This window comes from Vanrija pseudolonga, chromosome 3 (genome assembly GCF_020906515.1).
Source record: "Vanrija pseudolonga chromosome 3, complete sequence".
Lineage (NCBI taxonomy): Eukaryota > Fungi > Basidiomycota > Tremellomycetes > Trichosporonales > Trichosporonaceae > Vanrija > Vanrija pseudolonga.
This window is the reverse complement of record NC_085851.1, coordinates 484240-501505: the sequence shown is the minus strand read 5'-3', so window position 1 is coordinate 501505 and position 17266 is coordinate 484240. Positions and strand designations below refer to the sequence as shown.

The following is a 17266-nucleotide window of genomic DNA, read 5'->3' as shown; positions in this document are numbered from 1 at the left end:
TCCCTGGGGGTCGTTAGATTTGCGCTCCCTCCGTTGACCTACCCTCCGTTGTAGAGTGTGACGCTGTGCAGCCCGACTCCATTGGGGTATGAATTGCTTGTGAGGGTCTCGTTGTCCGGACCAACAATTGGAGAGATTGTGATGTTGTATTGTCTTGCAGGGTCCAGAGGGGCCATGAAGATGGTCTCCAACGAAACCCAAGGGTTGGTGAGAACGACCTCTGAAGCCATGCCTTTGGCCGGGGCCTCAGCAGCGACTTGGATAAGCGCTTGGCCTTTCGATGGCCCGGTCGTTCCGTTGATAACGATGAACGCCGTGCCGCGGGGAATATTGGCGTAGAATCTGTCGCCTAGAGAAGACGTCACAATAGTTCGGTGACCAGCGTACGGCGGTGTCGGCTGACCAGCTACAATCATCAGTGAGTGTCCCACAGATGTTACTGTGCCAGTGCAGCTTACCAACGCCGTCCAGTTCGGATGAGATATTCCACCCTGATGTCTCGTCCCGAGGCAGGAAGAACTCGTTCCACTTGCCGTCGGGGGTAATGATTCGCTCAACACGCGAGCTTACATCCTCAAACTTCGTTCTGTAGGGAGTCAGCTTTTGACAGCCTTCACCAGAGAGCCCTGCTTACGCATTGACTCTAATACCAGTCTCGACGGTCACGCTATCAATGGCCAGGGTGTAGAGCGCATTTGGGTCATTCTGGTATCTCGCGTAGAAATCCGTCTCTGGCCCGATGTTTCCTTGTCGATTAGCAACAACCGGAAGTCCACCGTTGCCCAGCACTGAAAACGCCTTGGTCGGGGTGGTACTGTTGACAGTGATGCGGGCTCTGCTTGGTACGACCGAGGAGTTGAGCATGTCGGTTCGACTCGCAAGAAGTAGCCCGCCCTTCGGCCCGGTGTCGAAGGTGAACTCGCCAGACCAATACAAACCGGTTCCCCAGTAATAAATAGACACCACGCCTGTTCTGTTCGCCACGTTGCTGATCGATGAACGCGTAGCCCCGACCCGTGCCTGACCGGGGACATAGTTCCCCCATGGGATGTCCGAGAAGCTCGTGTTCCAAGGCGGAACAACCTGTATCGCGTTGTTCGCGAACACTAAGTTCGTCTGCTTGTCGGGTCGGAAGCTCAGCATCGGGGATGTTCCAGATACCGTGTAGTTGAAGAACAGCGTTGGTGTGAACAAAGCTGAGGCGACATGGCAGGCCAGGGCCACGAACAGCCATGTAACCACACACCTGCCCATCGTAGTGGTCGGTGGTGATGGTGAGCTGGATAGAGATACGCTGAGGTAGTAGGAGCAACAATCATTCTTGATACAACCCCGAGTCCTGTCAGACACCACATCCATCCCCGTGACCGACCACCATAGTGTGCTTGACTTTCTGTGTCGGTGCTGTAAGTGCCCGAGGATATGACGACGAAAACAAGCGGACGGGCACTTTGAAGTGGGTCGGGAAGACAACCTGCCCTGATGCCAAGACATCATTCACGATATCGGCAGGCCTTTCATGACCGTTGCCCGCCAGGGGGAAGTCGTTTGCCAAATGCATCACGCACAGCATCTATGATACAACTCGCCGTTCTACCTTCCGACGCTCCAGTTAGGTTTGTACGTTGGAGGTAGCAGCTCCACATCCTCCTCCTCTTCCTCCTCCTCCGGCTGACCAGAGGACAGAGCCTCTGACTCGGTTGTGCGGGAAGGCTGGGCAGGTCTAGTTGGAGCCGAAGATTGGGCTGAAAGTCAGCAAGGTCGTCGCCGTGAATAACTCACGATCTGTGGCCATGGAGGTCATCTCCGGTGTCACAATGCTCCCAGGTTCAACCGCCCATTCTGCTTTCTCTGAGTTTTGCGAAGCTCTACGCTCGGGTTAGCACATGACCACAGAAGCTCCGCCTATTCCACTGACCTCTTCGATAAGCATACCCATCCCAAGGCGGCAAGGATGACAATGCCAGCCAATCCACCAACTACACTGCCAGCTATCGCCCCGGCATTGGCTTTCGGACGATCTCCAGTATGGGTATGGCCTGACCCCGTATAATCTGACGACGAGTTCCCACTCCTCACGTTGTCAGTCTCGAACAACACTTGCACATACCAAAGTCCGGAATAGTAGGTCAGGCTGTGGAAACCGAACACGGTCGAGTTTTCGGCCCTTGGTTGGAGCGTGATATTGTACTGAACCGTGGGGTCCAACGGGGAGAACCAGAGCATACCAGAAGATATCCACTTAGAGGTGCAGTTCCCTCGAAGGTCCAAGGACAAAGAGCGGGTGGGTGGGGGAGGTGCGACCATCACGTCGAATAAACCGTGATCTGGGCCAATGGTGCCATTGAGCATGACAAAGGACGTGTTGATTGGAACGGTAATGTCGATGTACTGTGATGTGCCACCAAACGTCATGGTCGTGTTCATGTCTTCAGGTGGTGTAGTCCTCAGTGTCTTGTACGGTACTTCGGGCTGTCCATCTGCACATTGAGCCCACAGCTTTGAAATACAACACTCACTAACACCGCCAATGGTTTGAGAGACGGGCCAACGGCTACCCGTCTTCAGTGAGTATAGCTTTGTGTAACGAAAGTCGGGGTTGGCCTCGTTATCGTCGGTGACGAACGGCACCACTGTGACCTTCACGTCCTCCAAGGTTGGGCTAAGGTTAGGCTTACCCTGCACCCAGGATTGACTCACGCTTCAGTGACAATGCCTGTTGTCACTGTCACCCCCGTGATAGCCAACGTGCCATTATTGTTGACGAGGTGCATTTCGTTGCGGCCAAAGGCTTGCTGGCTTACCCCGACAAGGAGATCGTCCACTGGGAAGCCAGGATCGGCTTCGGTAGCGAGGTTGATGAGACGGAGGGGGTCGTCGCCTGTCGCAACCTTTGCATATGGGTCGTCTGATTGTCCATCGAATGACCCATGGACCCAGAATCCATTTCCTGAATACTCGAGAACGAGGTAAATACTTTGCCTTTCAAGTGCGCTTCCGTTGACCGACCCATCCGCCCTCGAGCTTGTCATTGTCGCCGTACCGACTCCCATCATTCCGGGAACATGATCGCCTGTGGGATTCTGTGTGTACGAAAGATCCCATCGATATGCAGTGTTGTTTGCGAATAGGGGGACATAGCCGTTGGGCTCGAATTCCAGCCAAGGAAAGGTTGCTGGCAGTGAGAGATTGAAGAATACCGACGGGCTGTACTGAGAACTGTTGGCGGCGGTTGCGGCCTGTGCATGGGCCGCGTCGAACGCAGCGAATGCCAGTATGGCACCGAAGATGATGCTCATTGTGGGCCTGCGTGAACTGTAGAGAAGTTAAAGGTGGTTCGAAGCAAGTGGTGCACGATCACTTCACTACATACATACATTTGGGCAAGTCATCAACGGCAAGAACAGTGGGTTGTTTCACTGACGGCGACTGGAGGCCGCGAACGGGTACCTTTAATTATGTATCTAAACATCGTGTGCCGTTGTTCGCTGTCTTGGCATTGTGATTGAACACAGCAACACGGGAATTCAACCTCCGGTCAAGAACCCATATGTACATACGTGCATGCCCCCACCCATAAGTGAGCCGAGTGCAGCTTTCTGCGAACTCTCTCTCCCATCACATGTCGACATCCAGGAGGACCCAGCACCTGATGATGGCAGGAATGTGGCGCTCACTGCTAGCAACGCTGCTGGTCACCTCGGCAGCTGCCAGGGTGTTTGAGCCGACCCTCCTATTCAATCTGGACCTCGGCGACATGAGCTCTGCGGTAACATATGTTCCCGACTTCAACCTACCACCCGAGAGGGCCTCGTGGAACACGACTTTCTCGGAAACACCCTCATCATACGTCGAGGGCATGGTTGGCAAAGGAAGCGCTCTCCACAACTCGTACATGGTATCCAAGTTCCGTTTCACGCCTGTGGTCGGGCGCTTCAATTTCGTCGGATCGGGGTTTGTTGTCCGTGGAAGTGTGACTGGAGACTGGACCCCAGCATCTTCCGACGTGAACCCCCTCCTTCCATGGGTTTGCACCGTCAACAACTACGTTTTGCGGCTCACTCCACCGACCAATGATATCCTTGTGCAGAACTCCACACTTCCATTCGGATATCAGAAGATATGGATGGCCCTTGAATTTGGAAGCTGGTCACTGGGTGCGGTTACGATAATGACTGGCATGGTCGCCGAGGCGTAAGTCTGACTTGCTTGCAAAAGTATCGAGATTATGACCCTGACTCCCTCAGAACAAGCATCGACAACGTGCCTACACGCGTCGAGTCCGTCGCCTCCAAAGGCAAGATCAACCCCTTCTTCACCCACAAGGGCAAGTGGACAGTCTCCGATCACATTGGTGGAGTTGGGGGGCAAGACAGAATCGCCTACGACCACGCCGTTGGCTCCTCCAACACTGGCGCCGAGCTCTCCGTCACTCTGCCTCCCAGGACATCCTACATCATCATCAACGGAACGACTGGCCCGACATACGACAAACTGTACATCAACATTTCACCGGCGCCACCATTGAACCCGGCTTCGTTCGCCTGGGTTACGACGAGGAACAAGTGGGTGTCAGACTCGATCGTGTACGCGATGCCATTGGACCCCAGGGTGGTGTACAATCTCAGCATGGCACCGGCCCTCAACAGCTCAGTCGCCCTGCATAGCATCACACTGTACTCGGGTGTCGGTATCGGGAAGAACAACGCGACTGCATTCGATGGCTTCGGCACTGGTGAGCAGCACCATTCAACCAACACTGGCGCCATTGCAGGAGGCGTGGTTGGTGGTGTACTCGGTTTGGCCCTGCTGCTCGTCGGCGGATTTTGGTCCCCCGCACATAAGGTACGCAGCTGCATATGACGTGCAGTCGGCATTGTGTGTTGACCATCGATAGGAACAAACGCGCGCCCCTGCGCTTCGATCGTGCAGACGACGCAGCCGCGACTCCCTTCATCACGCCAGCAGGCAGCTATCCGCTACGCATATCGCCGGGGACAGAAAAGGCTGCGCTCTATGATTCGCCTGACAATCACGGGCGCGCTGGGCATGGGTACGCAGAGACCAGCCTCGCGGCAGGTGAGACGCCATCAGCATCAGAAGCTAGCTCCACCCGTGGCTTGAATCGAGCAGCTGTGGTTGCGACACCGGTTGCGACACCAGACCCTCCAGCAAATCACTCGGCGTTGTCAGAGCACAAAGCCGCCATTCTAGGGCGGCCAGTTCTACGTCAGTCGCCCGGTGCGTCGTCGAAGAGTAGTGCTGGCGCATCTGTCTTGCCACCGGGAGCTGCACCGAGATAGCTGTCCTTACGAGATACATTCATGTAAAATGTGTACAAAAACACACGATTGACACTGGGGCCGTACAGTAATTCGGCCACGACCGCTAACCGTAATAACTTGGGGGCGGTCTCTCTGCGGAAATGGCCATCAGAGCGTCAAGCTTATACTGAGGGAGAGACAGAACAGTGTCGGCCTCGTTGGCCGACGGCATCATCCCCAGAAGAGCCTCAAGCTTGTGTTGCGGCATCGAGACCACACCGTCGGAAGGTCCAGGTTCAGGCGCGCGAATGTTGGACAGCAGGTCAAGCTTCTCTTGTGGGACTCGGACCATGCTGCTCGCGGCCTTGCCACTGCGATCACCCGGCCGAATACCAAGCAGAGCGTCAAGCTTGTATTGCGGCATTGTCACGACCTTGGAAGAGTCGGTGGGAGAGCTCGAAGAGCCAGGAACAGACGGAAGTGGTCGGACGCTCCCTGCTGGAATGTCTTCGCTGTCGAGGGCATGCACGGCTTGGACGTCCTCGCTGTCGAGCGCGTGAATGGCCTGGACGTCCTCGCTGTCAACGGCGTGCATTACGGCAGGTTGGAGGGGAGCGTCATGACTGTCGACGGCATGTGTGACCTGCGGCACTTGAGAGGTCGGAGTGGAGGAGCCGTCCGAGTTGGTTGTAGGAATCAGTGGGGTAGTCGCTGGTGCAGAGGTCGACAGAACCGCGTTGGTGTATCCACCATCGTTCACTATTCAGTCAGCATGCGAATCGTGAACACGCACCATTCTTATACTCGGGCGGAGGCTCCTCGATGTGGAACTTGTCCTTGCTATCGTTCTGCTTCCTCCTGCGGAGGAACCAGACGAGACCTGCAATGACCGCCAGGGCGACCACGCCGCCGACGACACCGCCAGCGATTGCTCCCGTGTTGTTGGACTTGCCGTGTCCGCCTTGAGCACCAGGCGTGCTGCCATCTGAGGCTTTAGAATCTGGAACATCGCTGGAACGTCAGATCGCCGAACGCCGGTAGCACTCACCCTGCGGCGTATAGCGTCACACTATGGAGGCCGACACCATTGGAATACGTTCCACTCGTTTTGTTCGACAGCCCAACTAGAGGAACAATGCTCATGTTGTACTGCACAGATGGGTCGAGGGGTGCCCAAAAGATGGTCTCGACAGAGATCCACGGGTTGGTGAGCACTGCCTCCCTAAACGTCGCCACGCTGTTGTCCGGCTTAAGGACGACCTGCGCCACGCCCTTGGTTGGACCAGTGGTTCCGTTGACGACGATGAAGGCGGTGCCACGAGGGATGTACATCCCAAACTTGTCCGTAATATCCGTGGTGACAGCAGTACGTCGGCCAGAGTACGGGGTGGACGCCTGGTCAACTGGTAGAAGGTTAGTTCTGTCGTCTGAGTGGTAATGCTCTTGGACGTACCACCGTTCAGTTCCGTCGAGACCTGCCATTGGTTTGGCGGTTCACCTCCCTGCTGCCACAAGAGGTTCTTGTTCAGGCCAGGGCCAGAATCGCTGTCAACGATGGCATACTCGACTTTTGTTTGCACATCTGCCAGTGTCGTACTAGATGAAGTGAGCTCCGCCCAACTCCGCTCTGCACTCACGCGTTCGTTCGTATACCTGTGCCAAATGTGACCGTATCTAGCGCGAGGTATGTTGTCTGTGAGGCGTTGTAGACGCCTGAGACGACGATACCACCAACCTGGTTGGCGAACGGGAGGCTTCCGACCCCCTTGTGGAAGGTAGTTAACCCCTCGGCGCCTATTGCAACGTCGTCGTTGGGCCTGTCGCCGTAGATTGATACCATAATTTCTGTCGCTGTTCGGTTGAACAACTCGAACTCTCCCTCAAAATACAAGCCAGTGCCGGTGTAGTCGACCTCGAGCGGTCCGCCATTGACAGGACCGCGGATAAAGGTTTGGGGTCTGCCAACCCCGACTTGACCAGGGACGTAGCTTGACCACGGCGAGTCTGAGAACGTCGTATTCCACGGTGCCAAGGATCTGATGTTTGCGTAGGTGTTCGTTTGCAGGTCGGGGATGAACGACAGTGATGGGGACAGCGGTGACACGGAGAAGTTGAAGAAGAGCGTCGGCGTGAATGATGCCCCGGTTCTGGCGGCAGCGACCTGCGCCATGGCCCAGGCTACCAGCAGCCTGAGCAACGCTGACAGGGGAGTCATGTCGTTTCGAAGAAAGCCGAGGGACGTGTAAGATGACAATCGGTGTAGCAAAACGAAGATGAGGAGCAACATTGAACGCGAGTATCACGTCTGACTCTCCTTGAGCCCGCTCTCTCTCCACATCCTGTTTCCGCGGGATCCAAAACCTGTCACGTCCTGGGTAGAGGTGCTGAGGATAGTGAGACCGCGTTTTGTGGGTCGTCGCCTGACACTGAGCGGAAGAGATGACGCAAAACACGGGCATTTCCATTCAGGGCGGTACCTGCTTGGCGTTGTTTGCGGCTTTACATGCCCGCAACACTGTTGTTCCAGTACCAGTGCATGCGACGTCTGAGGCCGGAACACTGAAGCTTCTTGCATCGTTGTAATGGATGATCATGCAGAGATACTATAGTTGTACAATGGTTGCTCATAGAGCTGTGACCCCTGACTGAAGGCCGGTGAGGACAGGTACATCACTCTGCTGCACACATCTAATCTAATAGGTCCACCACTCGCAATCTATCGACCCCCACTCCATTCCGGCTTGTAGGTCGGTGGCAGGAGCTCAACGTCGTTATTCGGTGCCCCCGCAGGTGTGGCATGAGGAATGGGTGGTAGCTCCCGTGGCGCCTTGGTCGTGCTAGTGGCGGTTTCGCTGTGGCATGTTAGCACGTTTTGTCGCGAGAGCAAATGGAAGACTGACCTGGTGGGTGAAACCGCCGTTCCACTCTCGGTTGTTTGTGGGCCGGCACCTTGCGACAGAGAGGTCTGGTTGCCCACAGGCACTGGATCAGCGCCGGGATGCCCTGCATTCAGTCAGCACGGCGCGAGGTGAGCCACTTAGATTACGAGGCTTTCCTTGGCCGACGGATGTCTGGCTTGCGGACGGAGGCTTCTGGTACTCCTCCAAGGCAGGATCAACTGCCCACTGCCTATCCTCCTTACTCTCTGTCGATCTTCACCGATGTTAGCGACGCACGGTATGCCACCTCTAATACCCTCCCTCACCTTGTCCTGAACAGCCAGAACGCCAAGCCACCTAGCAGGAGCAAGCCAACAACGCCTCCCACTACTCCTCCGGCGATGGCTCCAGCACCAACTTTAGTTGATTGGGCAATGTTTTGATCAGAATCTGTGCCGTTGCTCGTCGCCTTTGAGGTGCCACTCCTATAGCCATCAGCGACGCTGAAAATTTCAACAGCGGTGGGCACTGACCAGAGACCAGAGTAAAATGTGAGACTGTGGAGTGCGATCGAGCTGCTCCTCAGACTATCGGGGCTTAAGGTCAGGTTGTATAGACGTGTCGGGTCCAGCGGCGCATAGAAGATCATCGCTGGCGCCTCGTAAGTCGAACTGAGGTTGAGCCTGATTGGGTAGATGGTTGCGGACGCAGAGTAGGCTAAACCAGAAGTAAGCGACCTGTATAGTTGGCCGCGGGTGGGTCCAATGGTACCGTTGACGAGCACAAAGGATGTGTTGGCAGGAATGGGTACCCGCACAGTTGGAACGTCGGCTAGAATGCCGCCATTCGTGGGGGGTCCAGAGTCGAGCGTCTTGTACGGGATATCTGGTCGGCCATCTACATTTCAAGGTCAGAACAGAAGACGCTGGTGCCACTCACCTACACCGCGGATCGTTTGCGACACGATCCAGCTGGAATTAGTCTCGAAGTACGTGAAAGCGGGATTGCGCGTGTTGTCGTCCATGATGAAGGGGACTGTAGAAACCTCGACGTCGTCGAATGTTGGCCTATGGGCTCAGATCAGTCCCAGCGAGCACACCTCCAAGCACTCACGCGTCGGTCGCCATTCCTACCACCACGGAGACAGAAGTCAGGATCAGCGTCCCGTTCGCGACAGTGAGGCGAGCCGATTGATCGGAGAAGAAGCCCGACACACCGGTGCCCGCTACCACGTCTCCTGATAACGGGTCTGGCTCCTTGAGGATACCACCCACAGTCAACCGCGAGCCAAGGGGCGGAGACTGCGAGTTCAACCGCCCTTTCCCGGAGTTGTCGCCGTCGAACGACCCATGAGCGTAGAACCCATAGCCGGGATACTCGATCAAAAGTGAGGGGTTTGTGGGGTTCGATCTGTTTCCAATCACATACTTCGAGTCGTCGTAGAAGGCGGACACTCGCGGCTGGGCCGCGGCGGCCGTTCCAGTGCCGTTGCTGGTCGTGGCATCAAGGTACTCGAGGTGCCACCCAGTGGCGTTCGACCTCCCATTGTCCAGATCGTATTTCAGATATGGAGAGTCGGGCAGCAGTGTCAAGTTGAAGAAGACGTCGGGGATGATCTGGGCTGTCGCTCCGCTGAGAAGTGCGCCGGATATAGCAAGAGAGGTGAACAGCATCTTGTCGAGGATGTCGACGAGCTCAAAGGAGCTGGAGGGATGTCGATGGCGAGGCGCTGCGTTGCGCCTGATATGATTTGGATTATTGCGAACACAGTTCAGTCACAACATGAATCACGCGTTGTGTGAGGGTGAGGAGCGTAGCAGAGCGGATGTGCATATTGCAGGTGGTCAATCATGCACCACTTCATCAGGGCATGTCAGATGTCCGTCCCCTTGGGTTTGACGGAGACGGGTACCTTACAGTATGACTGACTCCAGGCCATCCGAAGTCTTGGCACCCTAATTGTCACGCGCAGCAGGCAACATGCATTGTTGGCTTCGTATGTTAGTCTCTACGCGAACAGAACATTCATTGCGCTCCACTCGACACTTGTTGGAATCATAACCACCCACCGAACAGCGCAGCCAGACTCCAACGCAACATGTCACGGCTATACGTCCTCTGCGTGGCACTACTGTCAGTGGCCCAGACTGGCGTGGCACGACCATATCGACCCAACGTGCTCTTCGACCTCGATCTGGGCGACACCTCGACCATGTTCACCTACTTCCCCGATAACTGGCGGCCGAACCCCGAGCCTGGAAACTCGTGGTGGGCGACAACGTTCCAAGACGCTCCAGCCACCTACGTCCCAGGGATGGTGGGGCCTGGCGCAGCGGCGCACTATGTCGAGGTGCCCGACAGCGGCCCACGCATCGTCGTTGAAGCCTCCACTCTCAGCTTTGTTGGCCGAGGCGTAACTGTCCACGGTAGGCAGAATGCGACGTGGGCACCGGACTCCGCGGGCATTTCCGGCGCCGACCCCGCGCTCGATGCTCCGATCGGGTGGTACATCAACCACGAGCGCGAGGCCGTTACGCGGTATGCCGACGACACACTGTTCCGCACCGACAACATGTCATTCGCTTACAATTCGATCATGTTCGAACCCAGGCGAGGGTTGTTGGCATTGACCACTGCCACTGTCATGACTGGGATGATTGCCGAGGCGTGGGTCGACCCGGGTTGAGGTGAAAGCCACGCTGACTTGCAAAGAGCGACTTTGGACCAAGTGCCACTCCGCGTCGAGCCGTTCGTGTCCAACGGCAACATCAATCCCCTGTTCGAGAAGACTGGTGAATGGAAGGTAGAGGACCACATTGGCGGTGTCGGAGGGCAGGACCGGATCGCGTACGACCACGCTGTCAGCAGCGGTACCGACGCAGTCCTCAAGGCCAAGCTCCCGCCGAGCACCACCTTCCTCATCCTCAACGGTACGACAGGTCCAGACTACGACAAGCTCTATGTCGACATCCAGCCTCCGCCGCCACTCACGCCAAAGTCGTACACGTACATCACGACACGGGACAAGTGGGTCTCCAAGTCAATCCTGTACTTCACCCCGCTGGACCCAACCTTCAACTACACCCTCACTCTCGCGCCCGCCATCAACAGCTCCGTCTCGCTCCACAGCCTGACGTTGTACTCTGGTGTCGGGATCGGCAACGACACAACCAAGGCATTTGGCGGCCTCGGCACCACTGACCACCAGGGTGCCAAGATTACGCCGCCGAAGAAGCACGTCAACAAGGGTGCGATCATCGGCGGCGTCGTCGGTGGCGTGCTTGGCGTGCTCCTCCTGGCCATTCTTGGGTTCTGGGCCATCCGCACGCATCGCAGGTAAGTACCGCGCAGTTGCCAGTGAAGCCGCTGACATTGACAAGGAAACACACCTCCCCGCTCCGCTTTGAGAGGGCAGAAGACATGCAGGCCACGCCCTTCATCGCCGCCCCTGCCACCCAGAGCCACGGCACGACCACGGCCTTCGCGTCCGCATCGCAGGAGAAGGCGGCTCTTCGGCACCCATACGACACCGTTCGTCAGAACAACGGCTACCTCGATGTGGCTGGCTCGTCGTCTGGACCCAGTTCGAGTGGCGGACCGAGCCGAGATTTCGACACCGCATCATCAAGCTCTGGCTCTCGCAATGCGCGTCCAAGCTTACCACCTGGCGCGTCGCAACGATAGAACGCGGTCTGTATGTTATAGGAGCCATGTGATGAGAAACATAGATGTAAATGGAGATGCTGGCGTGTCATCTGGGTACAGCAGGCTTGTCGTCCTCGGCCGAGTACGCTAATGGAGCAGCGTCCACGCTCCGGACTGTCGGCGGTGCGTTTGCACCGAGGTAGGCCTCATCACTATCTACAGCATGCCCTGTGGTGCGCGCCTATTCCCGGATCGTGTTCGCCTGAGCCGCTTCGGTGGTCAACAGCCTCGCCGTGTACCCACAGGAAGATATGTAGTACCAAGCGGCTCGCCCTCCAGTTCTCCCAAGCGCCTAACACTAATGCCTCGCTCATCACAGGCCCGAATGGAGCTGGATGCGCTTCGGCAGGGTCTCGACGCGGGGCCCAGCAACGACTCCGATCGCTCGGCGCCGAGGCCGCCATCCCGGATATCAGTCCGCGATGGAGGAGAGCAACGCGCGCGCTTGCGGATCGGCGGGTCGCCGTCTCGTACCCAACGGCACCGTGTTCAGTGTGGTTGTAGTGGAGTGTGATGCGGAGCGGGGCGCCGAGGATGGAGGGACATCCGCGAAGTCGCAGTGTCGGTGTGTGCTTTCACCAAGTCGATGTCCGTGTCATGAGCGACTTCGGCGGAACCCGATGACCATGGTAGGTGGGCCTTTCATACCTCGTAGGACCTGGCTTGAACGCTCGGTCTATCGATGAGCATATGAATGAGCACGGCGGCGGGCTCGAGTGCTCGTGCTTCAGCCGTGGGTGCGCGACTTACTTCGGCCGTGCCGTGTTGCACGCGGTTCCAAGCACCGCCGCATGGCTGCGCCGCGCGCCGCCATGGCATTCTTGGCTCCATGTCGACGTATGCAGCTTGGGAGTTGCGCGTCGAGCCAAGTTGCGCGTTTGTGATCATCTGACCTCGTCCGTCGAGTCGGACCTTGAGCCGATAACAGCGAGTGGGGTGGGGTCCCTTTGGGCGCCGCATCGTTACCCCACTCTCCTGCCCCGTCCCCATGGCGCGTGCCGCACCCAGCATCATCACTCAACGTTGTCGCCTCTCCCTCCCTTTGTCCATTCTTTCATCAAACATCTCGCACAGCTGATGGAGTAGCACCCAGGCCATGTCGCTACGTCTATCGCTGAACGCTCTCGTGGCGTGCAGTGGTCGCCATCACCATGGTGGCCTCTTGACCAAAACGACAAGGACAACGGCCGTGAAGGCGCGTTACGTCATTGCTCGGTTCAACTCGTCCATTGTCGACCCCCCAACTCAACCTGCACCCCAACTCCCAACCCCGGGCCCAGGCGTACCCTACGACACGCTCACTGTCGGTGTCCCGCGCGAGACATCAGACAAGGAAGCACGCGCGGCGCTCACCCCTGCGGGCGTCGCGACCCTCATCAAGGCCGGGTTCAAGAAGGTCCTCATCGAGCCCGGAACTGGCGCGGCGGCCAACTTTCCGGACGCCGCCTACGTTGATGCTGGAGCCACCTTGTCAGAGGAGGGCATCGGCAAGGGCTCTGCGTTCGACTCGGATGTCGTCCTCAAGGTCAGACCTCCCACGTCGGCGCAAGTGCAGGCGATGCACTCTGGCCAGACGCTCATCTCGTTCCTCCACCCTGGCGTCAACACTGGCCTCACTGAAGAACTCCGCTACCACAATATCACCAGCTTTGCAATGGACGCCGTACCCCGTATCTCGCGTGCCCAGATGTTTGACGCGCTGAGCAGCATGGCCAACACGGCCGGCTACAAGGCCGTCCTCGAGGCCGCAAACGAGTTTGGCCGTTTCTTCACCGGGCAAACCACGGCCGCGGGGCGGATCCCGCCGGCAAAGGTTCTGGTGAGTTGATCGCGACCTAGCGTAGAGCTGATGCCGAGGTTATCGGAGCTGGTGTTGCTGGTCTTTCGGCTATCACCACCGCTAAGCGTATGGGTGCGATTGTGCGCGGTTTCGACACGCGTCCAGTTGTCAAGGAGCAAATCGAAAGTCTCGGCGCCGAGTTCCTCACGGTCGACATTGAGGAGGACGGTAGCGGACAGGGAGGATACGCCAAGGAGATGAGCAAGGTGGGTGATGGGCATAGGGCACGATCTGACGCTAGGCTTTCCTCGACGCAGAGATGGCACTGTTCGCCCAGCAGGCTGCTGATGTCGACATTATCGTCACGACGGCCTTGATCCGTGAGGCTGACGGCACTGGCGCCCTTGCTAACCATTACAGCCGGAAAGCCTGCCCCCAAGCTGATTACCAAGGAGCACATTGCGGCCATGAAGCGTGGGTCGGCAATCCCGACAGCTGCTAACCCACCCAGCTGGCTCCGTTGTCGTCGACCTCGCTGGCGAGGCGGGCGGCAACTGCGAGCTGACCAAGCCCGGCGAGAAGATCGTCACACCGAATGGTGTCACCATCCTTGGCTACACGGTAGGTACACGACGCACTACGGAGCCCAACCTAACCACCCCAGGACCTCCCGTCTCGTCTGCCTGCCCAAAGCTCCACTCTCTACTCGAACAACATCACAAAGGTGAGAGCCCTGCCGGTAGCTTCGCTGACGTTAGTTCTTCCTGTCGATTGGAGGGAAGGGCGAGTACAAGATTGACCTGGAGGATGAGGTCGTCCGCGGCTCCATCGTCACGTACCAAGGCAAACTGATGTGGCCTGCTCCGCCCATCATCCGCCAGCCCGCCCTCGCTCCCGCCAAGCCTGCTCCACCCGTGCGTGCTCTCCGCCTGTCCCAGCTGACAATGTAGAAGCCCCTCCCGAAGCCCGAGGAGATTGCCTCCATCAACCCGTGGCAGAAGGCCGTCCGCCAGGTCACCGGCACGTCCGTCGCCGTCGGCTCGACCCTCGCCCTCGGCAAGGTCACCAGCCCGGCGTTCATGTCGCTCATCGGCACCATGGGTCTCGCTGGCCTTGCCGGTTTCACTGCCGTCTGGCGCGTCACGCCCGCCCTTCACAGTCCTTTGATGTGTAGGTGACAATACACTTACTACCGCTCACCTTCCAGCCGTGACGAACGCACTCTCGGGCCTTGTCGGAGTGGGCGGCCTCTTTGCCATCGGCGGCGGATTCATGCCCGAGACGTTGCCGCAGTGGCTTGGTGCCGCCAGTGTCCTCCTCGCCAATCTCAGTACGTTCACCCGAAGGAACTAGGGCTCACACGCACAGATGTGTTCGGCGGCTTCTTGATCACCAAGCGCATGCTCGACCTCTTCCGCCGCCCGGGTGATCCTCCCGACTATGGCTGGCTGTGGGCCGCCCCCGCCGCTCTGTTCGCGGCCGGTCTCGTGTGGGCCTACTCCACTGGAGAGGCAGGCTTGACCACGGCCGGGTACACGGTCGCCACGTTCCTCAGCATTGGCGCACTGACTGGCCTGAGCTCACAGGTACGTGCGTCCTTCTGGTCCATGCTCACCCCAGACCACCGCCCGCTTCGGCAACACCCTCGGCATTCTCGGTGTCTTCATCGGCTTGCTCACCGCCGTGCTATCAGTGCACTTCACCAAGGAGCAGCTGGGCCAGCTCGCGGCGCTGACGGTGATTGGTGGTGGTGCCGGGCTCCTGATCGGCCGCCGTGTGTCTCCCATGGCGCTGCCCCAGACTGTGGCTGCACTGCATAGTGTCGTCGGCCTCGCGGCTGTCCTCACGTCCGTTGCGTGTGTGCTCGACCCTCACGCCCACGGCGATGTCAACACTCTGTACCTCACCACGGCGTTCCTCGGTGTCCTCATTGGAGGCGTTACCTTCACTGGTGAGTTTGCTGCACGTCTTGGGCACTGACATTCAGGCTCGCTGGTCGCCTATGGCAAACTCGCTGGTAGATTGTCATCGAAGCCGCTCCGCCTTCCAGGCCGCCATCTCATCAACACCTCGCTCCTCGCGGCGAACACGGCTACGTTTGGCGCTTTCCTGACCCTCGGCCCAGCGTCGCCTGCCATAGCAGCCGCTTGTCTGGCTGGGAACACGCTTCTGTCCTTCATCGGTGGCTACACGACCAGCGCAGCCATCGGCGGTGCCGACATGCCCGTGCTTGTCACCGTGTTGAACGCGTACTCGGGCTTCGCGCTGGTCGCTGAAGGATTCATGCTGGATAACATGCTGCTCACCAGTGTGGGAAGCTTGATTGGTGCCAGTGGCAGCATTCTGAGTTACATCATGGTGGGTCCTAGGCCGTGACCAAGCTGATCCTCAGTGCAAAGCCATGAACCGGTCCCTCGCGAATGTTATCTTCGGTGGTATCGCCCCGACGACGACTACGACTGGCGGTGAGTAGCGTGGGTAGACGCCGACTGACACGCCCGCAGACTCGACCAAGGGCCTCGAAGTCACCAAGACGAGCGTCGATGAAGTGGTGGACATGCTGCAGAACGCCGAGACGGTGGTCATCGTTCCAGGCTACGGAATGGCCGTCGCGAAGGCTCAGTACTCCATCGGCGAGATCGTCGCCGCGCTGCGAGCAAAGGGTGTTCAGGTGCGGTTCGGCATCCACCCAGTGGCTGGCCGCATGCCTGGCCAGTGCAATGTCCTCCTGGCCGAAGCTGGTGTGCCCTATGATCGTGAGTCAACCGCCGCGGGTACAGCACTGACACTTAGTCGTTCTCGAGATGGACGAGATCAACGACGACTTCAAGACCACGGACGTGGTGCTCGTCATTGGCGCCAACGACACTGTGAACCCCATCGCCCTCGAGCCAGGCTCGCCAATCGCGGGCATGCCCGTTCTGTCAGTATGGAACGCAAAGAACGTGGTGGTGATGAAGCGCGGCATGGCGGCTGGGTACGCTGAAGTACCCAATCCGCTCTTCTACTACCCCAACACCAAGATGCTCTTTGGTGATGCGCGGTCAACGTGCGAGGGTCTCAACAGAGCCATCTCAAGTTCGTCCCATTGAGACCATAAATGAAGTTTTGTATGCAGGTCATTGCAGTTTGACCAACGGTGTGGGCAAGACGTCATTCGGCAAGACCGGCAGCCTTCGGCTTGGCTGTGTCTAGGCGCGAATAACGCACGTCGGACGACGCACTGGAACGCTAGTGATGTGGGGAACCGAGGTAATTGTGGAACACTGCCCACTGACACAGGTCGCCGTTCACCGCTGAAAGGCGGCCAGCTGTGGCCAGCGGATGAGGCCCAGGCAGTCACCTCGAATCGTACGTCGTTTGCTCCAAGACGAGTGCCTATGCACCAGATCGACAAGAATAGAAAGGAAGTGTGTCGGTCGACTCGAGGCACATCTCATCTGCCACTAAGCATATGCCAGGGGTGGCTGTAGACGGCGACTGCACCGCACCGCCGTGTGCACCGTATACATTGGATGGCGGTGGGAGCGGCTGTGCGTCAAGCTGGCAGAGGCTGGGCAGCCGTCCGGCACTCGATTGAGGAATGCCGTTAGGGTTGTGCTATTACTAGCGTCGTACGCCGCCGCCAACCCACCCTT

At 58.0% G+C, this 17266-nt stretch overlaps 3 protein-coding genes across 4 annotated transcripts; all 3 read left to right on the top strand.

Moving 5' to 3' along the window:
• Positions 1-3622: 3622 nt before the first annotated feature.
• On the top strand, positions 3623-4887 carry LOC62_03G003734 (uncharacterized protein; the record flags this gene model as incomplete). Its single annotated transcript, XM_062770270.1, has 3 exons — positions 3623-4194; positions 4248-4735; positions 4871-4887. The coding sequence occupies 3 exons, from the start codon at positions 3623-3625 to the stop codon at positions 4885-4887; spliced, it is 1077 nt and encodes a 358-aa protein (XP_062626254.1).
• Positions 4888-10241: 5354 nt separating this feature from the next.
• On the top strand, positions 10242-11827 carry LOC62_03G003733 (uncharacterized protein; the record flags this gene model as incomplete). Its single annotated transcript, XM_062770269.1, has 3 exons — positions 10242-10810; positions 10856-11479; positions 11524-11827. The coding sequence occupies 3 exons, from the start codon at positions 10242-10244 to the stop codon at positions 11825-11827; spliced, it is 1497 nt and encodes a 498-aa protein (XP_062626253.1).
• A 1105-nt stretch (positions 11828-12932) lies between these two features.
• On the top strand, positions 12933-16747 carry pntB. 2 transcript variants are annotated; one of them, XM_062770267.1, is made up of 15 exons: positions 12933-13667; positions 13706-13894; positions 13930-14008; positions 14049-14102; positions 14140-14249; positions 14293-14352; positions 14387-14542; positions 14579-14798; positions 14836-14958; positions 14997-15214; positions 15249-15579; positions 15616-15986; positions 16021-16093; positions 16133-16384; positions 16422-16747. In XM_062770267.1, exons 1-15 carry the CDS (start codon positions 12945-12947, stop codon positions 16718-16720), a joined length of 3258 nt encoding a protein of 1085 aa, XP_062626251.1. In that variant the 5' UTR covers positions 12933-12944; the 3' UTR covers positions 16721-16747. The 2 variants fall into 2 exon arrangements, with proteins under 2 accessions (XP_062626251.1, XP_062626252.1); XM_062770268.1 differs by having other exon boundaries at positions 15616-16093.
• The last annotated feature ends 519 nt before the right edge of the window (positions 16748-17266 follow it).

Bases quoted from the DNA above. Each gene is read 5' to 3' on its own strand.
- pntB (XM_062770267.1), top strand. From the start codon at position 12,945: ATGTCGCTACGTCTATCGCTGAACGCTCTCGTGGCGTGCAGTGGTCGC. The intron at 13,668-13,705 runs GTGAGTTGATCG...GCTGATGCCGAG, and splicing joins TCCCGCCGGCAAAGGTTCTG to GTTATCGGAGCTGGTGTTGC. The intron at 15,580-15,615 runs GTGAGTTTGCTG...ACTGACATTCAG, and splicing joins TGGAGGCGTTACCTTCACTG to GCTCGCTGGTCGCCTATGGC.